Source organism: Phalacrocorax carbo, chromosome 6, assembly GCF_963921805.1.
Source record: "Phalacrocorax carbo chromosome 6, bPhaCar2.1, whole genome shotgun sequence".
NCBI lineage: Eukaryota > Metazoa > Chordata > Aves > Suliformes > Phalacrocoracidae > Phalacrocorax > Phalacrocorax carbo.
Genome location: NC_087518.1, coordinates 42,643,716 through 42,668,905, shown reverse-complemented (window position 1 = coordinate 42,668,905; position 25,190 = coordinate 42,643,716). Strand labels below are relative to the sequence as shown.

General features: G+C 42.2%; 1 protein-coding gene across 8 annotated transcripts in view; it reads right to left on the bottom strand.

Moving 5' to 3' along the window:
* The window catches only part of DOCK7 (dedicator of cytokinesis 7), a 107,968-nt gene that overhangs the window by 9,597 nt on the left and 73,181 nt on the right, over positions 1–25,190 (bottom strand). For 4 of the 8 annotated variants that reach the window (XM_064454915.1, XM_064454919.1, XM_064454921.1 and 1 more), the window contains 17 exons: positions 24,947–25,060; positions 23,754–23,924; positions 22,830–22,969; positions 18,481–18,650; positions 17,522–17,676; positions 16,456–16,638; positions 15,838–15,973; positions 14,408–14,504; positions 11,958–12,054; positions 10,947–11,081; positions 10,101–10,253; positions 8,776–8,934; positions 8,412–8,512; positions 7,267–7,459; positions 5,975–6,118; positions 4,941–5,072; positions 3,892–3,906 (listed from right to left, as the gene is read on the bottom strand). In XM_064454915.1, the coding sequence (XP_064310985.1) occupies positions 3,892–3,906; positions 4,941–5,072; positions 5,975–6,118; positions 7,267–7,459; positions 8,412–8,512; positions 8,776–8,934; positions 10,101–10,253; positions 10,947–11,081; positions 11,958–12,054; positions 14,408–14,504; positions 15,838–15,973; positions 16,456–16,638; positions 17,522–17,676; positions 18,481–18,650; positions 22,830–22,969; positions 23,754–23,924; positions 24,947–25,060 (2,295 nt within the window). The remainder of the gene's footprint in view (positions 1–3,891; positions 3,907–4,940; positions 5,073–5,974; positions 6,119–7,266; positions 7,460–8,411; positions 8,513–8,775; positions 8,935–10,100; positions 10,254–10,946; positions 11,082–11,957; positions 12,055–14,407; positions 14,505–15,837; positions 15,974–16,455; positions 16,639–17,521; positions 17,677–18,480; positions 18,651–22,829; positions 22,970–23,753; positions 23,925–24,946; positions 25,061–25,190) is intronic. The other 4 variants (XM_064454916.1, XM_064454918.1, XM_064454920.1 and 1 more) reach the window with 1 other exon arrangement.

Genomic DNA, 25,190 nt, shown 5'->3' with positions numbered 1-25,190 from the left:
TGCACCGAGAGCTGCTCATATGCTTAATGTGGCGTGGGCGGCTCCTTGGACCCCTGCACTAGCCCATCCCTCCAAGCACCCCTATTCCAGAGAGGGGCTTTTATTCAGCCCCACATGCCAGCATAGACTACAGGGTTTTGTCACACCACAGCCATCTCCAGAAGCACCTCCTAGGGTATGACACTCAGCTGCAAAACTATTACTGTTTTACTGGAAGTAATATCTGGCAACATCTGGGAGGTATTTCCCTGGACTCCCTGTCTTTCTCTGGTGCCCATCCCTCTGGACCCATACGGGAATGAGCAGCCTACTGAACCCTTAATTTACTCATCACTACCTTTTCAAAGCCACAGTTTTGGACATTGCTAAAATCCCTCAACACCCAGCATTTCCAGCTTCCTGTGCTGTTTTTTTCCAATTCAATCTCAATGTTATAGGCAGAAGACTGTGATTCTAGAGCTCCTTTCTCAAAGCACTTCCCGAGGTAGCACCATGTCCGCCCAAGGGGAACTGCCATGCGAAACATCTCCCCAAATCTTACACAGGGCCTTGGCATGCTCCATGTGGAAGTTGGTGGGATTCTGCCCCGACCCATGGGCACAGGGCAGGCCCTAGCGATGGAGGACACGCTGCTGCTCTTCTAACTCATGTGTTTTTTCCTACCTATGTGGCAAGTCACTTTCAGGCTATGAAGTGTTTGCAGAACCTGGCCCCGACAACGTATCTGCCATGTGGACATCTGCCCAGACACCTATTTGTTACAGTGTACATTTATGTTGCTGCAAAAATAACAGTGAGTGAGGTAGAAAATGCCCTCTGTTGATCAGCGTCAATTAATAAGGAGTTCTAGTGGCATTTAGTAAATGCATAAAATAAGAGTAATGGGGCACTGGGAAATCCCAGTAGTAGCAGCAAGGAAGCCTGGGGAGATTCAGTGCCTTGTGCGAAGGCAGCTCCCAACTTACGTACTTGTTTCATTGTCATGAAGACCAGCTGCACTGGATTCTCCTGATAAATCCAGTTGCTGAAACTTGGTTATGAAAAGGATCCCAAGGAGAAAAGCCAGCAGTGAGGAGCACTGGTTAGCTCCTAATGCGACAGAAGCATCTCCCCCAGAAAGCCCTGCATCCATCAGCCACAAAACACATATGACTCATGTTGGGAGATCTGTAGCTGGAAGTAAGGGGCTGGAAACACACTTCTCCAGCAGAGTGACCACCTACAGGCTATTCCTTACCTCACATAAACATTCAGTAGCTACCAGCCCCGAGATTAGGAGAGATCAATTTCTTGCCTGGCCTTAAGAGTACAGAATGGATCTGTACTAGGATCTTTTAACTGCAATTTAGCCAATACCAAAGTCTATCTAATCACAGTACTGAAAACAAAACAAATAACTTAAAATACTCCATGGTCTTGTTTCTGAAAAGAGCTAAAAATGCAGATATGAGGGAGAAATTATTAAAAGCATTTTATCTCCTATTATTTTATGAAAAATAATAGGTCTTTGGGAGGAGAAGAGAATGAAGGTGAACACTGAATAGCCATTACAGAATTGGCAGAGCAGATAACAGCCATCATGATTTATGAAGGTTCATGATTTGTTATTATGCATGGTAAATACCTTTCAAAATTGCTGGGAATAAAGTTTTAGAGTTATCTCTTGCACGCACACAAAAAGCTTTGCCAACAATATTTGAAAAATCAGACACAAGAGTGATCATCTGCTTTCTTCACCAAGACCAACACAGCAGCAGCTGCCTGAGGGCAGAGTCAGACCGAAGTATGCAGGAATAAAAGTAACTCCTTCATACACACTCTGCAGAATGCAAAATCCAACCAACTTTACCAAACTGAGCACTGTCCTTTTCCTGCTCAATTTTAACCCAAGGTCCTTTGCAGTGTTGCCAACTATTACAAGTCTTCCAATACTGATTTTTTGTAAGTACCAGTTCCTGGAGTCCTGCTAGTCGATGGCAACCTCACCCTTCATACTTTAAAAAGTATTTTTGAATTCTCATGGCAGAGCATGAAAAGATTTTTCCTCACAACTTTCCTAACTGGAAAGTAAACAGAAAGAATTAATTCAACATTTATTCAATGAACAAACACACAAGCAGAAAAACCCACCACTTGGTATGTTTAAGCAGGTCTCAGAAATGCATTGGTGCCAGACTCAGGATACTTCAGTGCTTGTAGTTGGCAATACTACTTTCCTTGTGACATGAGAAGGGGTCCTGCTGTTGGCATAGCTCTTTGGTAAAACGAAATCGGGGTTTCCACAGTGTAAAACAAAAAAAAAAAAAACAAAAAGGGGGAGGGGGGAGAGAAAGGTGGGGGGAAAAATTCCACAAGTAGGAACTTACCACAACAGACAATAGTAAGAGTGGGGAGGAGGGTCAGCAACCAGGGCAATAGAGGAGAAAACAGAAAGTATTTAATTAGGGAAATTCCAAAAAACAAACAAGCAGCAAATTGGCAGCAAATAAACTTTAAAATAAAAAAGGGTGAGCATCAATTAAAGTATTTAAAATAAAGGAAGAGGGCAAAACATGCAACAAACCTGAAAGCTACAAAGCACAAAGATCAGAAAAAGTGTGGCAATGAAGGAGCACGATGACAGACGAGAACAGAAACCATGGGTGTCTTTTACCATGCAGTAAAACATGACTGAGTGATGTTAGAATCATAACCAATGACAGGATTTTCTTCAGGGGTCGATTTAGGGGCAGACTAATCAAAATAGATGCTCACAGGCCTTCACATTTGTTGGCTATTGAACACAGATCATTTACACTTCTACGACATGTACTCTGGATTGCTGTGCTGCCTCGTCTGCTAGGACTTTTCAAAGGAACAAGCAAACGATTTACAGGGCCAGCCCCTAAGTGTCAGGGGTTACTTTTAAGCTACTGAATTTAATTTCTTGCTAGGCCAGAATTAAAACTGACGTTCAGACATCATCAGCCCAAATTATTTGCATCACACAATGCAAGAGAACTTTGTTCTTGGCCCCAGTTTGGGAAGCGTGGGCTTAAATGCTCTCCTGTGGTGGAAACATGGAGTGAGAGGGCCCATACTGAGTTGCCTGATTCACAGAAAAGCAGAGATTAACTGGACAGCTGAAGGCTAAGCAAATAATGTAACACCATATTCACAAAACATTTAAAATGTCTTCTGAGACCTCTTGACGCTCGTGTACCCACTGTGTTGACTGGACTAGGGCCTGAGTTATCAAACCTGCTGTGCTGTGTGTGACTGCGGATGAAAGAGAGTGCTTTGTCTATTTTTAACCCAAATGCGTGCTTCTCGTGGTGTATGTTGTAGAAATGTGAGCAAAGCGCCTGTACAAAAATCAAAGCAGCAAAACTGACTCCAGTTAACACAACCGAACTATTTTACTGCCAGATAAACAGCTACATAACAAATTGATTGTTCTTAAATGAACAGAATGAAGCAGCCTATTCTCTGAGATATGGCCTGCACATGCAGTAAACCAGTTTTGTGTTTCAGTACCTCTGAGCATTATTGCTTAAATCGACCCCTGCGGGTGGGGTGAAAATATGGCATGAAGGGATGATATTCTGTGTCAATGCTGATGAAAAGGAATATAAATAAATTATAAAAACGAACTAGTGATGGTACAGTGGCTCATTCACCAAAGAACCTCATTAGTGGAACACATCAGCATCCATGCACTACCTACAGCTTCTTATGAAGAATTTCCTACTACGACCACAATCAGTTTATTGGTATTTCTTTGGTTAATGAATTGTTTTAACAGCAGACAGCAACAGAAATACCCACAACTAGCACATGTGGGCAAGCATTGGCGTGAGTCATCTGAAAAATCTATTAGTGTTCTTTACTAACTAAAATGGATTTACCTACCTCCCAGCCAGTACTCTGTGTAATAAAAAGTAAAAAGCGCATGTCACAGAAACCAAAAAAAAGTTTCAAAGGCCAAAACATGACCATCAATGTAAGGTATCATAAACCTGAAATGGTTTCAATGATTATAAGTCATCATGCATACAAAATGGCCTTCTCTGGCCTAGAAGGATACTCAATGATTGTCCTTTACTGGTACACTTAACCTCAGGAATCTGGCAATGCCAGAACACGAAGAAAACCACCAGACTCTCAGCTAGATCCTATGAAATTGATGCACTAACCAACATCTGCTGAGCAGCTGATGGCAGCATAAGGGTAACTACAGCAACAGACAAATGATGTACCCATCAGCCCATGACCAGAAAGCTGGTTGTGATGAGGGGCTTGGAGTAGCTCTGGCATGTACTGGAGGAGTGTCTGTTGAGTGCTTGCCTGCCCTGACAGAAAGGCATGCACCTAACCGGCCTCTCCCAGAAGATAACATGTGCTTCTTGAGAGTTGCCAAGTGCTCTCATTTCCTGCTTAGCTGAGGTCAGTTGAGCTTTGTGAGGGTTGACAACTTCTGATGTCTCTCATCAAATGCTCAGCACCTAAGCTGGTGGGTTTTGCACCATCGAAGTTTAGAAAGGTTCCTTCAATTATTTATCCACCATACGAATAGACAAATAAAACCAACCCAACATTTCTGAACTTTACCCACCAGGCCAAAGGCAAGATACAGTGTTTTTCCAATAAATATAGCATGCAAAATACAGGTGAAAGTAACATCTGAAAGGATAAACTGACCGATGATTGGAAGTTTTAACTCTTGGATGTTTCTGAAGTTACAGTGGAACTTAGTGTGTGATGTCTCTCATGTTTCTCACGTAAAATGTCCAGAGATAAAAAATCCTGTTAGCAATCCTTGCATTTACTGTGGATCACCATTTGACAACTCCTATGTAATCTGATTAAAATGTTTTTTCCTTAATGGGTAGTTTTTATTTGCACTGAGCATTTGAAGTTTCTTCACAGTTCATATTGCAGCTGAAAATTAGAATTATTACCTGGTGAACAATCTTGCTGAATGCTTCTTGGAGTTTACCATGAATAGTAGATAGCTTCTTGGCATCTCTATTAGCTTCATGAATAGGAATAAGGACTTTGTAAACCTCATTAACTGCTTCATACATGCCAGCCTACAAAAATAAGGTCCATCAGATCGCTCCATCAATTTAAGAGCAAGAACAATACATACTACCAGCATTTAAATTATAAAACTGCAAAATGAAAAGGTGGCACTGTGATGTAATCAGCACCTTTTCTTAAAATATACCCATACATGAATGGAATAAAATCCCCAGTCACCTTTGGAATCAAGAGCCTACTGTATTACACATTGCTACTAACAGATGAGATTATAAACAGAGTCAAAACTGTAATATTTTGGATGGATATACGCACAAGAGCACAACAAGCTAAATAGGATCCTAACCAAATCCATGGGAATGAAAAATTAAAGCTTAAAGGCACTGTACATAGTCTTTTATTTAGTGCATCTTCAACCTAAGTGACTTCAACTTTTGGCACTTCATGAGATGGGCTTTCCTTAGGATGTCTGTAATGGAGGAGGTCCAGCCCATCACAAGCAGGGGTTCTAGGTCTTTGCTCTGGAATTACCACTGCTTGTACTTAAACCCATTGAATGATGTTTCATATTGTGTTGTGGGAAATAATTCACTTGCTTTCCTTGGTTTCTGATGGATAGACTACCACCAGCTCATTAATGCAGCTCACATAAAGCTCTCGGCCCACTCTTTTTGAAGAGGAGGGAAAACATTACTGCCTTTCTTTACTGTTGTGAACTCCCAAATGTGCAGTGTTGAAGTGAAAGACACTGGAAACACACAAAGGCCTCTTGGTCCCAGATCCCATCCTTTGCACAGTTTACACCGGAGGGCAAACCAAGCTGTCTTGAACAACTAAAACTCCATGCGAATTCAGTGGTTACAATAGAGTTATACACAGAGAAAACGTTTTCCTTCATAATGCCCAGCAGTGTAAGACTGCTGAAGAAGATAAAGAAATTAAAGTCTTCTACCATGGAGAAAGATGCTGCAGCCTGTTCCAGCAGTCCCACCAGACCAGCTTCTGTAAAATACTTTCCGGAACAGATCCCTTCTTCATCTGGTGATACAACATCATCAGAAACTGCTGACTCTTCCAAAACATTAGAAGATATGTTCTAAGGAAATATAATGCAGATAAAATATTTTTACTGAATTTAAACAACATTCAAAACTCTTAATACTTTGAAAGGCAGCTGATTTTCAATCAAGTCCTAACATTTTTAAAGAGGCAGCTTTCACATGCATTTTGTTTAATTTCCTTCTGAACCAGCAGGGTACTTCAGCACATGCTTAAACCAACTGGACTGGACCACCTACACGTTCAAAGCTAAGTATGTGCTTGTTTGCTCTACTCAGTAATGCCCTGCTTAACATTACTAGTCACAGGAACCACCTTCATCAACTGCACACACTAAAAAATGATTAGATCAAAGAGGGTAAAAAACCCATGACTTAAACAGAGAAATAAAAAGAACTGGATTCACTCAGTACTATGGATATAGAGACTTAGGGGAACCAAGACAGTCTTCAGGCATAATAAACATTTTCAGAAGTTGCTGTAACAAAAGGGCATCACCAGCAGAGATAAAGTCACTCTCCCACTCTACTCAGTGCTTGCCAGGCCACACCTGGAGTGCTGTGTACAGTTCTGGTCCCTGCTATTCAGAACAGTTGCGGACAGGCTGGAAGGGGTCCAGAGAAGGGCCACCAAGAAGATCAGAGGACTGGGACGCCTGCCATACGAGGATAGGCCAGGAGAACTAGGTTTGTTCAGCCTTGAGAAAAGGAGGCTCAGAGGGGATCTCATCACCGTGTACCAGTACTTAAGGGGTAGCTACAAAGAAGATGGAGACTCCCTTTTTACACGGAGTCACATGGAGAGGACAAGGGGGAATGGACACAAGTTGCTCTTGGGGAGATTCTGATTGGACACGAGAGGGAAATTTTTCACAGCAAGGACAATCACCCATTGGAATGATCTCCCCAGGGAAGTGGTTGACTTGGCCACATTGGACACTTTTAAGACTCAGCTGGACAGGGTGCTGGGCCATCTTGTCTAGACTGTGCTCTTCCTAGAAAGGTTGGACTAGATGATCCCTGAGGTCCCTTTCAACCTGGGATTCTGTGATTCTGTGACTCTCCCCAAAACAGATTAAGTGCAGTATGAGTATGTAGGCAGAGTAATACCAGCCACATGGAGATACTCAGTATCACACCAGCAGATGACACAACCCAAAAATACATTACGGAGAAAAATTCCTACCTGAAATGTAACACACCCTACAGGGAGGTATTTTCGGTCTTCCAGCATGCTTAGATATTCAGCCACCAAGGCTGCAGAGTGGACCAGGCACTGGGCTGATTCGGCGTGATTGCTCCTCTCAGAGTGCTTTCCAGCCATGTTCTGCAGCCATGTCAGGCGCAGGTCAGGGGAATTCTGATAGCCCTTTGCTATCCTAATTGAAAAGAAAACCTCTGTGATTAGCATTTAGTTACTTCTGCTTAAGTAACAACCACCTTCAGTGTTAGGCTATCTAGAAATACACAAGATAAGAAGCTATGTAGATGGAAAGTTACACTAGATTATTTTATAGATTTCTGAGCCAGTTAGTGGCGGGCAAGCAACTCCAGCTACCCTCTGATGGCAGAATGCTTTTATGGGTAACTGCTGAAGCCCTTGACCAAAGTCATAGTTCACTTGGAGACTGGTAGTAAGCCAAACACGAGGGGCAATCAGAGCAGACCTGCCTGGTTGCTTACGACAAAATCTCTGCCACCTTCTAACAAGCCTTCAGGACCATTTGTGCAGATAACACCATGCAATTTGGTAGTTGGAATCTTAACATGGCTCCAGAATATCTTTTGCATATGGAGACAATCATATATATGACCACCAAAAAGCCTTTTGTGCAAGCAGGTCCTGGAAGATCGTTAAGTCTTCCCTGATGCAAGCAGGGAGTTGTCTTCATGCAGGTGAAGGATGAGATTGTCAGAGACTGCTGGGGAACAGAACTACTTTTATCCAAGATAAGCTACATAAATGCCAAACAAAACCTATCAACACCACATTCAAACACAACAGACAGGTACATATTGGTCCATGAGCACTAAGACCTGGAACTGCTCCAAAAACAAGCTCTATAAGGGCTCAAATGTGCAACATCTGAGTCCAAAACCAAACACCAAATAGCCGTGTTGGTTTCCGGTGAAATGTGAAACATGGCAAGCAGTGTAGAACAGTTTTAAGTTTAAAGTAATTGCTAATAAAAAACAAGTAATCGAAGTTCACAGCAATACAACACCTCACAGTCTAAATACAGGAAGTGGAGTAGGTACAAAGCTTTGTTCAAACACCATGTGGAGCACTGACATCTACTGTCCCTACACTGTAATGGTTATAAACTCTACCTGTACATCAGGTCAATCAGCATTTCTGGATCTTCCTGGTGCTCCTTCATTTTAACTGTGTCAGAGAGGATCATATGGAGGTTGAACACTAGATCCTGGACCTGTAAAAAAATATAGTGCTGTAATTAACTGGCAATGGGATTTGAGCTACATACTGCTGTTTGGACCACAGTCGCTCTGAACCTTTGTATGTTTGCACCTTGGTGTCAGAATTAATCAAAAACCGGAGTTTTATGTAAATAGGTGATTAAAAAAAAGTATGTACCTCCTTCAGGGAATATATGCAAATTCCACCTATAGTTGGAGGTTTAAAAACAACCTGTTAGTGAACTACGTATTACTTCTCTGGTGGTATTTCTTCTACCTGATCAGGAAATGTTGTCTCCCTAAGTTCCAGATCCTCTTCAGCATACGTCAAAATAGTCTTCAGGGAACGTCGCAAGAATTCCTCATTGAAGTTCTGGGATGTCCCCACCAGGGATGAGAGAGACATGGTCACCTGCATTTTCACTCTGGCAAAGTTCTGCAACAGGGAAATTGTTATTGTATTTCAACAGCCTGGAGATACTGCAGCAGTCTGCTGCAACATCAGCGCTCTTGTCATTGCACCCTCCTCCTGACAGACACCTGATACAAAAAAGAAAACACACATTTTGTGAAAAGGACTGTCACAGAGCAGTGGTTACAATAAACCTCTGGTGCTGCTGACTTCATAATCTGATGACTGCACTATTTAGTTCCAGGTGAAAATTATCCTGCAAAAGTTTTCGTTTTCTCTCCTTCTCCCTGCTCTCCTCTCAAGCACCCTGAACAGGATGATGCTTTATTCTAGACACTCGCTTTTGGTTTGGTCCAGCCTAAAGACTGGAGTCACTGTTAACTCACTGCTATCAGTCCACTAACACTCCCTGGGCCCAGAAACAGTGGGTCCCTCTAGTTCTGCTACTTACCTGGACTGTGACCAAAGCAGTGTAAACAAAGACATCTGGGGGAGCACTTTGTGATACATAGCTACATGGGGGCCTACAAAATATCAGCTGGAAGAGTTAAGGCTGGGAATTCTCCTAACAATTTAAAGTGCACATGGGTGCATCAAGCTGAGATGTAATTAGAGGTAAGATCTGAATGGAAACAAAATCCCAGCATTGCTAACTCACTTGGACTAACATAGCCCTTTCAGAAAGGAAACACATATACTTTTCTGTGCCACAGAAAAGGCTGTGTGGCTGTTTCTGCTCTCAGCTAGAGGTGCATGAAGGCAAGGCAGAGGGGAGTTCCTCCAAACAGCCCCTCAAGCACACACTGTCCAATCTGAAGAGTATGCAAACATTCCAAACTGACAGGTTCCGAACCTCTTGCGGTGGATGTTCCACGAAGGGCTCTGCATCTCTCTGTAAACTGACAGGAAAGGCAGCTTGCCTACAAAGAGATTCTGGACATACAGCTCGGACTCTGACACTGAAGACTGACACTCCTGCTATGCACTGACCAGCAGTGTGAGGTACTGCAAGATCAAGAGTTAGGCAAAGTCACATCACTGGTGCACACCTCTCTTCCCTTTGCACATCAAGCTTGTTTCAATGGTAAGTCCTCTGACAGCCTTTCTTTCACAGGAATACACAGAGCTCCATCCAACAGTCCCCACTCGTTTACATGTAATAACCTAATGAAGTGCAGCATGATACTCACATTCCCAATCTCAAAGTTTTGCCTCATCAGAAGGTAAAGAGAGGCACTTGCATGCGACCGTATCGTGCTGATACTGCTGCTACAGTGTCTCAGGAGCCTCAGGCACAGATCTGCACACTGCTCAGTCTCTTCCTCAAAGAGCAGCTCAGGGAACTGAAAAAACAGCACACGAGAAAATTAGTGCTTGGATGGACAGAAACAAGCACTTGGACAAAAAGGCCAGGGCAATCCCCAGCAGTGAGCATGCACTGGTGTTAGAGGAAGTCCAATCCCATCTGTTTTGAAAGGAACGATGCCAATTTTAATCACTTCACTTTTACAGTAAGGCAAAAGCAGACTAATTGGCAGCACTGGAAGGCAACACATTTTACCTACCCCCACAACTTGTTCCTACATCTACACCTTAGACTGTTCTATATCAGTGCCAAAAACTCAGGCTTAAAACTTTGAGCTATTCAGAAACTGGGAAATTGTTTAAATTATGGGCCCAGTAAAATAAATCCAGTTTAAGTGAGATTCATATAGCTTAAATTCCACCTGTGCTTTGTGCTCCCTACTGTCTAGGTGCCTCTGCCTGCTTACCACTGGCCAGCAGGAACCCACATCACACTTGGGCTGTGTGAACTGTACCTTTGCATACAGCCATCAAACCCAAAATGCATGAATACAGATACTGATCATAAGAACTAGTCAGGATTTATCAACCCCCAGACCATACTTTCTGAAAATCAATACTGCATGAAATAATAAATGCTTGGTGAAGTGACTGCAATGCAAAGGAAGAAAACAGCCCCATCCTCCATCAGTGCTGCTCAGGATATATTATAGCATCTGCAAAGAATTCACCTTTGAAACCAAAGCCCTCTGTGTGGCGAAGCAGTGTTGGAGATAAAGTGCACTTTGGTTGCAGGCCATGCTGTGCAGAAGCACTTTCAGCACCCCGCCGAGGATACTCTCTTTGGACTCCGTCACAGAAACAGTCTGCAGTCAAAAGTAAACCAAGAGTTGCATAAGCAAAAATGAACATCCCACGTGTATGTGTGGCAGGGAGAATAACTGCTGAAAAGCCCTTTGGCATGGAGAAACTACCCTGCATAACAGTCACATTTCTGAATCAACCCTGAGGTAATGAAAACCTGACCCATGTGCTAAAGCCAGTGGAGTGATGGTGCTTTCCACCTGATAAGGCTCTGACCTTTTGGGACCATGTTCTACTAGAGGGAAAGCCTGTAGCTGGGCTCTAGATGGATTATTCAGATGCAAGGTGCAACCCTTGGGACTCTTGGCTCTCCCTGCAGCTCAGAGGCAGAGCTGGTAAGCCTACTATTGCCTACTTCCAGCCTGTGCCCATGTTTCATTTGTACAGAAAGCAGGAGACAAAACTGCCATGTGTCCATGCTCACCTGTGGTGAGTGAGGAAACAGCTGGCTGTGCACACAGACCAAAGAGCATGGAAACTTCCCTGCATTGTGCAAATTAAGTATGGATTCAGGAAGCCAACCTGGAACCTGATGACTTGAGGCAGATTTGGGAAGGAACTAGAGGAATCAATTAGAATAGGGCAGACTTCGGAAATTCTTATAGTTCATTATTGAGTTTTATCAACAACCAGGTCTTATCCTACAATAATGAAAAACTTTCAAGAAGTCTGAAGGAAGGTATTGACATTTTAAACCAGATTGTTATAGGCTGAAGATTAGGAGAGGCATTACCACCCTATCTACTCTAGCAGAGGAGTTGAACAGTTTTGTCAGCATTCAGGCAGTTAAGAGCAGCAGGAAGATTTTTTTAACATACTGCTGCTGCCTGGCCAAGTATCGTAATGCTATTACATCTCTATTTTCTTATCATCCTTACCTGCACAACTATCTCTAGTGTATCCAAAATAATCAGATTCGCTTCTGTTGCAAGATTTCCATCGATAAGTGCCTCATGTTCTATCTCTGCCCTTGATCTAATCAGAGAAAAGAAAGCAATAAAATTATTTTCTGTTTAAGAAGTAGACCTACATATTTTCCAGTCAAAAATATTTTCACATTAGCAGAAAAACCCCAGTCACAATGCATGTATTTATTACATGACAACACTACAAGGATATTCAATGCATCCATTAAGAGGACAGGAAGAAAGACTTGGGTTTTTTTTTTTACACATACAAACTTACACAGGATTTACGTTAATCATGCTCAGGAGAGATCACACTACTTTCTGACATTTCATTACTCTCCCGGGAACACAACAACAGTTTAGAATCAAAGTCCAACTCAAAACTGGTTCAGTAGCATCATTAGGCATGCAACAGCACAACCAGGAACAGAACATATGGTTTTATGTTATAGGCTATGGACACAAGGTGGTGCTACACGAGCTACTGTATTTGTACTGTTCGTCCTGGCAGCTAGACTAGTTGTAGCATGGAGTGCATACTGTGAGGGTGCAATTTTTGTCCATTTAAGCTACATGATATTACAGTTCTTGAAGAATATCTTCCTCTCCAAGAAAAACTACACAATTTTGCTGTTATATGACAGGCACTCACTTTCCTGCAAAGTTCATCCATTTACTTACACCAGTGGCCCCAGAATTCAGCAGCAACCACCTAATTTCAGTGGCACAAACTGCATTTGGCAAAGATCCAATAGTATCTTTAAACACCCCAACTGTGGCTTGCGCTACCACAGGTACCTTCTCCAACAGATTCATGCCAGGCCAAATCTCAGAGGCAGTGTGACCCTTGGGAACTGACAAAATCAAAGCAAAATACATACCAAGGGGGAGAGCAGGTGACTCGGCTCTGGGACAGGTATTGCAGCAACCCTCCCCTACCACACTCTGCTTCCTCTGGGAGCTGGGTCATACACTCATTTTCTACTTTTCAGGCTCAAGAATAAGAAGGCTTGGGGCCTGGCCCTATATAATACCATCTGCATAAAATAATGCCACCTGCAATTAGCTGTGCACGATTCTCAGCGTGAAAAGTCTTGCTTATTATGTTTCAAAGGGCCAGACTACCTACACATGCAGGACATGCTTGTAGTGCCAGAAGTAGAGTGTAATGGACCCAGACCACAGTTAGCAGTATAGGTTAAAAAACACATTTGTGGAGTTATCTAAGCAGACTATTTTGTGGGGTGAGATACCATCATTTGACCATCAAGGTATTCCACAGCAGTTTAACACGTACATGAGGTCCTCCTGGGAAGAGGAGAGGGCTCATACCCAGTGCCAGCAGTGAACTGATGAGTTCTTCAGGCCAAATTTTAATGAGGTGTAACTTTGTTCACAGCTCTGGAGTTGTGCCAAGGTGAAATTTATACCTACATCACTTCATTAGGAGGTTGAAACACAATGGTTATTTGGCTTTCCCAATGCCTCAACAGGAGTGGAGTCTTATACAAAAAGCCACTACTTGACAATTAGAAGCTGTGAAGATGGCCTTTCAACTCCAGGAAGCGTCAATATCTTCAAGGGTAAAATTTGGCCTGCTCTCCATCCAGGCTCTGAGGACCCCACTCCCCAGTTTCTTCAGAGCTTCACTTGGGCTGAGATTGCTCTCCTAGGATTAGGAACAATTCTTTTGCTGGGAGGATGGAGACTGCAGGTTGCAAATTGAGGAAACAGAAAACACGCACAGCAAAGCTTAAAGACAAGTCCTGAGCCCTCTGGATTAAACCACACCAAGAGAGGGAATTTTAAAGGAAATGGGTGTAAAAAGCAAAAAGAGCTCATTCCAATCAGTTGCGCACACACACTGAAAACTTCTGCCAAGCATCACAAACAATGCTGTGATGACTGAGTCTGCAGATGTACAAAATGTCAATTTATAAGAACTGCACACCAATGCTACAGTACCTGGCTGGTTTGTGGCTTCTAAAAGCACAGCACATGTGGAAAAACAAAGTGATGGATTAGGACAGGAAAGGAAAGCGAGCTTTGACAACTCCAGAATGCTCTTATGGAATAAAGGAAATATGACATGAGATATATATGCTATCTGTGAATACTGTTAATGGATCTTATCTTTAAATTACAGCTTACTGCAGGGTTTTAAGAAGGTAATGAATTATCAGTCTGTTTAAATCTCGTTTTAAAATCTAAGAAAGCAAGGGACAGTGGAAAAGCAGAGTTAGATAGGGCAGTGTTGGACTAAAAGCTATTTGCACACTGCCAGCCCTGTTCCAGCTGAAGGCCCAAACCTGCTCGCATGAGAGCTAACTGGACTGCTGGAATTGACCTACAGGGAGAGAATCCCTGTGTTCTCAAAGGCACTCTAACATTGTTAATGTAGAAGGATAAGATAGAATTACTTGTCAAGCTTTTCTGTGTTTTGACGCCAGTGAGTCATATCCTTTCTCCATCTCAAATTCTCTTGACTTCCAAATGCGCTCCCAGAAGGACTTCTTTCTGCAGGATATTAAAACAATAGCAGTCACCTAGTGCTAATTTTTTTTGCATAGGTAACAACTCTAGATCTGTTCACAAGTGACAGGTGACAGCAAACTATGACTTCTTAGAGCCCAAGGCTGTGGCACTCATCCAAGATGTTTACATGACCCCTAATTCTGTCAATGCTGAGTGGCATGAGAGGCAACATCACTTGCAATGGTTTTTTATGCTGAGCAATGAGCAACGCAGACCACTTTGTGCGCTTCCACACACCAGCTCACTATAGAGCTAATGGAGAGAGGCACCCGAGATGCTCAAATCAGGGAGGTAGCTACCAGGGCTGCTAAGAGAAGCACCTTCCTTGGACTACATAAGGAGCCTATGTGTGGCAATGCTCAGCAGTCTGATATTGCTGTCCTCAACTAGCACAGAGTAATGTTCTCAGGATGGTGCCAAGTCCCCCTTTCCCACCTCACAGTCTTTTATGTCTTTATTCTCACTGCTGGGAGGGCAGGGGAACTTCAAGTAATAAAGACAATCAAGCCAGATTAAGAAAAAAAAAACACCAAAGGTCCCCATCTCTCTGAAATGATTAATTATGTATTTATTATTTTTATTTATTATATATAATTAATTCTAATACATTTATATAATTATAATTATAATTAATATATAATATAATTTATAAATACTAAATATTAAATAAATTTTTATTGTATATTATTGTATATTATATAATTATTTTTATATTATATTTATTAAATTAAGTATTTCTTCAACTTAGCCCACAATAACTGGCTCACATGTACCAGGATGCCTGTGGTAGAGTAGGAAACAAAACTGCAGTTCTGATTCTTGTCCTAACCTCTGGGCTGTCCTTCTACCCAAACAACATAAACAGTAAAAAATCATCAGACGGTGCTTGTTACCCAAACTACTGGCTATTTCAAGCCTCATTAAGTTAGCAGAAACATCCAGGCATTTTCAGAGCTATCAATGCAAGATCAGGCAGTTTGTTTTCCACTCTGATCTTTGTACGGGACATACTAGAAGGTGGACCAATGGATGCTACTCTGGAAGAAGTTCAAGCAAGAACATTCCATAAATGAGACATGATCACATGTACACAAAAGCAATCAAGTAACAGATAAACTGCCTGTAGATGGAACTTAGGAAAAGTTAGAGATTTTGCACACCCAGTGAAGCATGCTGCAAACTGCAAAAAGCTTTTTCTATGGGCCTCTTTGTCTGAAGATCTTGATGGGTAGTATCCCACACCACAGATGGCTGCTGGGGACGGCAGTAGCAGTTTTTGGAAAAAAAGGACAGCACAGAAGATATCTTTACTTACCTAGCTGTCCTCTGCTTCTTCGGACCATTTCCTGCCTTGCCCCTATACTTCCCAAAATAGCTTCTTCAAGTTTGGCTCTCATGTCTTTTGACTTCTTGAATGTCAGACTGTTCATTCTTTCAAATACTTTCTTGCCCTGCAAGTTTGAAATGAGACCATGAGGGGAAGATTCTTGCAATCTGGTATATTTTCTAAGCATTAACAACTCGAAATATCTTTCCTGTCTAAAGAAATACAGCAAGAAAGAAATACCGGTTTAGTTGCTAGCTATGTAATTTACCCAGACACCAGCACCACTACAGACAACCCTTCTTGTTGATAGTAAGCAAAATGGCCAAGAGATATCCCCTGTCCCTGCAGCAATTCCCAGATGAATGGCAAGCAGCACAAACTATGTGAGAAGTGAAGCAAGCCACAGACACTTGCATGGCTGAAAAGTAAACACGGAAAAAGGCTAGAGGCTGCACAGAGAAGTGCTTAGCCTTGGGATTTTGAATGCAGGAACTACTTAGGAGAGAGCAGGAAATGCCTTTCTGGAGTCATATAAAGGATAGGAATGTAAAGTTCCTCAGCAAGCCCTAGAAGGAACTTCAGGAGGTTTAAACAATATAGCAGTACCTTGTATTCAAAGCAGGATACGCAAAGATAAAGCAAATCCAGCAGGCGATTGAGCTGTAACACTGACAGGTCTGTGAACCATTTCTGCAAGACACTTTCATCTGCGTTCTTGAGCACCCACAAGAGACAGATCAGAAGGCTGCGGCTGGATTCTGTTGAGAAGGTGGAGTGCTGCCTGCCACTCTAAAATAGACAGGTCAAGACATTTGCCACACTGTATTTCACATCCAAACACTTCAGTCATCACTGAAAGGATCTGCACCAACTACCACCTCAGCCTAAATAATTACCAAATAGGAACTGAAGGTGAATAGACTTTTTTCACTAACAAGCAGGAGATACACATTTGTCTTTCTCAACCCAACGGCTCAGTGGAGCCCACAGACAGTCAAGCCACAAAGCGAAGCAGCAATTTGAACCAAAAGAATCACATTATATGAATGAGTTTCTGTTCAGGCATCAAGTACCCACTTCCCTCAAGATGCCTTTAATAACGTTCAGCAGGTTAACAGATAAGCAGAGGGGCTCCATTCATTAACTCATGTATGTATCAGTGTTTCACTTTGAGTGCAGGTAAAATCCAGCAGAATGGGGTCCTCATGCAGGAGTAAAAGGAGGAGGGAGAAATGGAAGGGCCTGCCTGCTACTGGAATCAGGATTCCCTCCCTGTGCAGAGAACAGGGGAAATGGCCCACAAATGTCTTCAGCTAGGTGGGATTTAGATGTGGTAGGAATTTTTACTTAGGGCTTAGAGCTCATAATGACCATTGCACTTCACAGAGCTTTTATCAGATTGTTTCAGAAAAACAGAATTCTTCCATTTTCTGAGGTTTGTTGATTTTTGCGCCTGCTTGGCATTTTATTCTACCCTGAGACAGGCACAACAACATGCAAATGTGATTTGTTCCCCCTCATCTTTCACCCTCTGCTTCCCTGTGTAACACCCAGCTGCAAACTGATATGAGTCCCTACCACTCACTGATCAGCCCCACAGGACTTGCACGTGTAAATATTTGCTTGTTGACACAGATTGAGGGTCAAGGAATAGGGAGAGATGGCTTTGTACCGATGAGGTGAGTAGAAAACTGCTGGGCCGGGTGAGCTGAGGGACTGATGTTCCTGCAATGGCCATGGCAACTGTCTGGCTTATCATGCTTCCTCCCTCACTTTCATAATCATCAACAGCGACGCAGCTTGGCCTCCCTCGCTGATTGTGACTCTCTGCCGAGAAACACATGCATCTCATTAATTCCCAAATTCGAAGTTTCTTTCCCAGCCTCCCTCCACAGTGCTGGTTTCATTGAACTGTCTGAGAATGCAAACTGAAAATCATCACATTCATGGGGTCCTGCAAGTAAACAGGACTATTATTTGAGGTCATGCAAAGCAAAGCAAACAATTTTCAAATGCAACCTACACAACCTCAGTATCTAGAACCCTTCTGAAAACAGACCACATCCCTTTGAACACTTCACTCCAAATTCTTACTTATAGTTTTACTGTGTCATTAAAACTCAAAGTATGTAGAAGACAACTCCAAATTCCAAACTATTCCAGATTGGACTCCTTGCCTTAATCTGAAATAATCCACCTCTGCTGCTCTTCAGGACACTGCGCAAAGCACGTCTGAAATGAACTGACAGAGCACATACTAAAAGGAACAAAAGGAACTCTGCTTATCCTTTGGAATTGTTGTGAGAATTGTACAGTACATGGGGCTTTTTAAGCAGACCAGAGACGCAGAGGTAGGCTGGCTATGCATATACAGTCACCAGCCAGATGTACACTAAAATGCATCACTAGTTTTCTCACTTCAAGCAAACAAGTAGGCAAATGCAGCTTTTGAGTATTAACCGTCATTGAGGATATATTTTGCAAGTGTAGCTTAGGAAATAGATGTGAAAACATGTCAAAGTTATAACTGAGAAATAGAAACAATCTCATCCAACAGTAAAGAGTTTTGTTGTTTAATTCAACACTCAAATCTTGTGAGCAGATCAACTCGAAGCACAGAATATAACATACCTGTAAAGTCATAAAGCTGAGGCACGGTTTCCATGATCACGCCAATCAGAGGTAGATACAGCATTGCCACCCGGGCCTTTACCTGTGGGTCAGCGTACCGCGGATCTGAGTCATGACTGGACAGTAAATTGTGTACCATATTGATGACCTTCTTATGCAATCCAAATAAACTGTTAAAAGAGAGTTGGGTCATGCAGATTAGTTCATATCTTCAAAGCAAACTATACTTTGTAACTAAGTGGCTTAAAAAAACACCCTGGTTTTTATTTTTAACTTCACATAAACTGCCATTACACATATTTTTTAATCTCCCGAGGATTTTACAAATGGCAGGCTTTTCATTATGCCATACAAAATGTACCAAAATATCTTGTGGAGGTGCACACCCAATATAATGTGAACACTCTCATATTTTCCATACAAGAACAAAGCCCCAGCTACTGCTATGCTAAAGTATTAAGTTGACTAAAGACCATTAGGAGAATTAGGAGAATATGGAAAACAGGGAGAGAAACTTGAGAGGACAGTGAGTTTAGTAAAATTATTTGTTGTGTTCTTTTTTGTTTCCGTTTAATGACATTTACAGAGAGAAAAGTCATCCTAAGACAGATCATTGCTTTTATCAAATGATCAGGAAGTTTCTGCTTCAGTTCCCCAACCCCCCATGCAATTACTCAAGCAAAACAGTAGACTACAGAGCCATAATTCTGAATAAAAACTGTCAAAGAAATGGAGGGGTAGAAGGGAAAACAGCAAAAAATGTCCTTCCTCATTACTAAGATGCAAACAACGGCAGGGCCCAAGCACCATCCCCTTTTGAAGGGCACCCTGCGTAAGCCTACTCAGTGCTCGTGCCTTGAAAACACAAACTCCCCTGAATCTCTCAAGAACTCGCTCTGCTCCTTTCAATTCCCTCAGCCACCACACAGAGGCAAAACTCTCTCAGAGCAAATAGCAGGTATCTCAATAGCTATTTGCTTCTGCAGGCAAACCAGGCCAAGAAGAAAACTTTACCCCATGCATGAAGCAGCCAAGGAAGCTCATACATTATGCATTAGCAAAACATAAGCTTCAATGTTCAGACCTGAGGTATTAAAACAAGTGCTGAATTTCAGATAGTATCCACTTTACCTGAAAAGTAGAGTTGAATTCTGGTTAAAAAAGACAAGAAGCCTTTTTAAGCCACTAGATTGTTGAGGGTTTAAAATTATTTAAAGGACACCAGTACAGGTTAGGAGGACATTCGCTAATTGTAGCTACACTTCTTTCCTGTATTTTTTAATCAAGCCATAATGAGGTCCTACAATTGCTTGTTTGTGTAATTAGCGAGATCCTTAACAACTTGGAAGGAAAGCTGATTTAAGTGACTGGTTCCTTCAGATTTAGCTTAAAGAAAAGTCTTTGTATTATTTTGAAGGAGTGGCACCCGAGTTGTGTTTCTAACAGTTCAAGGGAAGCTATACTGCAGGCCATAGAATTGCACATAGGGAAAACACATCCAAACAAAGCAGCATAATTCAAGCCTAGGGCTACATGGATTTCTTTTTCACTTTTCCAGAACAGAGCAGGTACTGTGCTGGATCAATCCACAGCGAAGAGGAGGAAATACGGCCCACTAATTCTCCAGCTGCTAATGCAATGAAGAATTGATCTTTCCGCCCTCCAACTGTCCCCTCTGTTATCTCAGCCCTGGTCTGAATTTGTGTCAACACTGCACACTTCTGGAAAACTGAATACTGAGGGCCAAATTCTGATTTTCTCACTTCTATCCTGTAACATCAGTCAATATGGGCAACATGGGCACTATGAAATGAGCAACAATAATTATTCTGAGTTAATAACCAAAGCACTACAGCATTGCTTGCAGAGACAATCTGTTCAGGGTCTAGCTGCTTGGACTCACTCTCTGTTCTCCACTTCTGCAAACGTCACATTCAGTTGGCTTATTTCATCCACATGTTGTCTTGTCTTTTAGACTGCAAGTGCTCAAGGAGGACTGTAATGTACTGTGTTACTGTACAGCACCTAGCACAGAGGGATCTATCTAAGGCACCACCTTCAGGCACCAGGGTACTGTAGTCTTTTCTGTCCGACTCAATCCAAAGAGCTCTTATAAAATGGGTGAGCTAAAATTCAACCTATTTTGCTAATGGAGCAAAAAGAGCAAGGACAGAATACATTTATGACTCTATATCACCTATCAAGACCTAAGGCAAAGTTCTAACACAATAAGCAAGTAGATGGACATCCCTCTCCACCCCTGCTGCAGGATACTGCAAGTGGGAGCCAAACATTTTAATGGCAGGCATGTCTGAACCCTTTACTAATGACCTGCTGATGATACTGTATGACTGTTAAAAGCCTTCAAGGGCAAGGGAAGAGCAGATCTGAACAGACAGGTTTACTTTAATGGTGGATCTACCAGGGCAAATGCAGAAGACTGAAGCCTGAGAACAGCTAACAAATTGCAAGCTACAAGCTGTTCTGGAAAACAATAAAGCAAATGCATTACTGGTATACAACTCCACCAAAATTCAGGAGCTTTGATCAAAAAGCATCTCCAGAGCTGACCTGGTATCAGTGGGCTTTTTCTGTCTAGACATGGTTTGAGAGAGGAGCTGTCTCCCCAGTGGACACCAGCAACATCATGCTGAATTGTCCTTTGTGCAGCTGGGCAAAGATTACCATGCTGGCCCAAGCTTAAGTGCTGAGAATAAGCAACATGAGATAGCTCAAGAGGCAGGTAGGTGAGAACAGAAAGTTTGTGAAGAACAAGGGCAAATATGGTCAGAGACAGGACCTGATTTCTAACCAGTGAGCAGGATGTTCCTATGCTACAAAAAGGATTTCTGCAGACACTGTATATGGGTAAAGATTTGCTGCTTTTTCCATTTCAGGCCAAACAAATGGGACTGCAGTGTCTTATGTACATATACAAGAAAATATTCTAATTTATGGCATCACTTTCTTCTCCAACAGGAAACAGAATGAATGTTCAACTCCTAAGACCTCTTGGTAAAGGGGCAGAATTAACTATGAATCATCAGCATTTGTTGACTCGGCTGATATTTCTGAGTCCACCTTGAGAAAAATGCCTGCGAGAGAACTTAGGACTGTGGAAGCAATCAATAATTTTCATTGAAACCCATTTTAAAGAGGGAAGTCAGAATACAGCCCTAAATAACACAAGTAACAGACTCAATGTCAGGGCTACAGCTTACACTCCTACTTCAGAAAATTATTTGCTGCACAAGCCAGGCAAGTTACCAACAAACTCTGCATGCTTGACTGTTTATTTATCTAACCTGCAGGGTCCTCATCAATGCATCATTTATGTTTAAAAAAAGCTGGGAGGACCACAGGCAAAATATCTTTTAACATTTAAAACCACCAGCAACAGAGAATTCCTAAATGTTGAAAATTATTTTCTTGTTACAATTGAGAAAAGCTATTTTCCTCTTAGAGCTCCAGTAGTGCCCCTGTGGCAGCTGGCGGCTCCGGCAGGAAATCTTTTTCCTTTCTTCTCAGCTGGAAAAATGTGACTGAAATCATGTTTACAGAGTCAGGGCTGAGAAAGTAAGAAATACGAAGGGCAGGGAGAAAGAAGAGGATTCTTAAAAAACTCTTTTCTTAACTCTTCGGCTCACAAATTTACACCAATTCTGGCCATGCCAGAATTTGTTTTGCATCCACCATTTGCTTGGAATTACAGAAAACTCTTGTGTGCTGGTTTTGGCTGGGATAGAGTGAATTTTCTAAACAGAAGCTAGTATGGGGCTATGTTTTGGATTTGTGCTGAGAATAATGTTGATAACACAGGGATATTTTTGTTACTGCTGAGCAGTGCTTACACAGAGTCAAGGCCTTTTCTGCCTCTCACCCCAGCCCACCAGTGAGCAGGCTGGGGGTGCAGAAGAAGCTGGGAGGAGACACAGCTGGGACAGCTGATCCCAACTGACCCAAGGGATATTCCATACCGTAAGATATTCATGTTCACCATATAAAGCTGGGGGAAAAAGAAGGAAGGGGAGGATTTTCGGAGTGATGGTGTTTTGTCTTCCCAAGTAACCATTACGTGTGACAGAGCCCTGCTTTCCTGGAGACAGCTGAGCGCCTGCCTGCCCATGGGAAGTAGTGAATGAATTCCTTGTTTTGCTTTGCTTGCGTGCGCAGCTTTTGCTTTACCTGTTAAACTGTCTTTATCTCAACCCACGAGTTTTCTCACTTTCACCCTTCCAATACTCTCCCCGAACTCACCAAGCAGGGAGTGACTGAGTAGTTGTGTGATGCTTAGTTGCCAGCTGGGGTTAAACCACGACAACTTAGGAAAAAAAAATTTAAAGATTTACCCTTCTGCATCAGGATCTAAAATGACAGCCAGTTCTGTTAACACAAGCCCAGCCAAGTAATGCTGTTGACGGAAAGGCACAGACAATTCAAACATATTTGCAATCTTCTGGTCTTGGACATTTGTGGAGAACCCAGAACTCTGTGAAAGAAATCAAGTTTCAGAAGTTGCATAATGAGGCCCCTTGGAACACAGAGTCAAAGCTTAGGAAATACACTAGAAGGAGTTTTCAGAATTAAAGACAGTCTCACATAAACCACGTTTTCCCTTTTTTGTTTGGATCTAGGCATATCTACTTACATTACATGCAAGCTCACTAATTCTTCTATTAATTCTGTTTGTTGTTATTGCCTTCCCAGCTCCAGGACAGGCCTTAGGGAAGTCAAGCCAAATAACCTTTAAAAGTGGATTAGTTAAACTTTTAACTCAGGTATGGATGGTCTTATTCGGGCTTAAGACGGCTTTAATTTGATTTAGTTTATGTAATTTTGCAACTAATCAATCCACTTGAACGACACACTTGCTAATTCAAATTACTTTTTCTCATCAGGCTCAGGCTAAGCTACAGCATGCTAGAAAGACCCTTATTTTGTAAGAAAAGGGTAACATTGGACAAAGCATTTTCTTTAATGGCTCATTTACATTCAACGTTTGTCCAAGATAGGAGCGGAGGACTAGGTGCCTAAGGGCAGAAATATGCGTGGTCACTATGAGGATAGGGATATGGACATCCTTTTTTCAATAATAAGAGATCAAAAGAAGTCAAAACCTATGTGGCAGGAAAAACTAATTTCTAAATAAACACTTCCAAAAAATGCTAGCAAGCAGAGACTGAAAATACAGGTGATACAACTGCCTCATATGATTTAAGCCTCAAAACAAAGCTCAGCTTGCACTTCCACAAAGGGTCCTCGTCACAGTGTACCTGAGAAGTTGCTGAGGACACAGATGGTGATGGAGATGCAGGCGGTGTGAGCAAGCTGCAGGGTAAATTCAAGGTGACATAGTGTTCATGGCTGCAAATGATGCGAAGGAAGTCCAGCCTCAAAGATACCAGGTTACTTGGGTTTGTTAAGGAATACAGCTTTGAAGACACCTGGCAAGTTTAGCCCATACAATTGCAGTTAGCACCAAAAGAGAGTACAAATGCAGCACCAGCCCCCCTGCCCCAGAACTGCTTCCCGAAAACACTCCCAATGCAAGGACTGAAGAGCTTGATATTAAGTGGTCACATCCACATCACTTCTTTGTGCTACAGATTAAACTTCTGATATGCAGGTTGCCATACACATCCTAGCCAAGGGCACATAATCAATACAACATGTATACATACCAGCCATATTTACATAAGCAAATGAACAACTATGTGCTTCACATATGATAGCCACAGTGTATTGATTTCAGCAGGGAGTTGTGAGAAGCAGGACCACACAGTGCAAGGCATTAACAGGTCAAAGATGCAGGTTGGCTAATATACAGTAGACAAAGCTCAAATGCTGTTCATGTTCTTGCCCCATATATAAAACGTATTAGACTCTGCAGCAAAAACAAGCCTAAGCCTAAGCTCCTGATAGCTCGTCATCTCCTTTGTACACAGTGTCAGCACGGATGTTTGTAGTCAAACAAAAACTTTATGGTTTGAGGTGATTTCCCTGCCACAACACTGTAAATAAGCTTCCCAATGCATAACACAGGACCCCTCCTTATGGGGGAGGAGACCTTGCATCCTCAGAAGGATGAAAGGGGAGCTTGGTGATCAATATCATACAGGGTCAACGTGCCCTTGAGAGACCCACTGACAAACCATAATAGTCTGAGCTCCCTCACAAAACCTCCTACTGATTTTTGGTTCAATAACTCTGAACGTGGTGAGCAGAGGGAATAATTCTTCCTTCCTGCTGCATGTCCATTCACTCAAGGGAATTACTCCCAAATCACATTTAAGACTGTAATCAGAAGGCTATAAACTCTAAATCACCACTGAGAATGACTCGCTTGCTCTAAGAAGACCTGAATAGCAGAATTCTGTGTCTATACTTTACTGTCTGTCTAAAGAAAATAAGAGTAATAGGCTATGCTATAGTTCACAGTTAAGTCATAATATTTATCTGCATTCACCTGTTTGTAGCAGGTTTTAATAAGAGCAAAAACAAATCCTCTGTCCATGATAGACAACAGGTCGTTGAGGAAAAATGCAAGACTGGTGTTGAGCCTTTCAACCATTTCTGTATCCTAGAGAGAAGGAAGAGAAAAACAGGAAAGAAAATGAAGAGCACACTGCATGTTTTTAAACAACAGCTCCTGGTCTAGGCACCAGCAAACATGCAGGAGATCTGGTGCCTGAGCTCTGACTGGGGTTCAG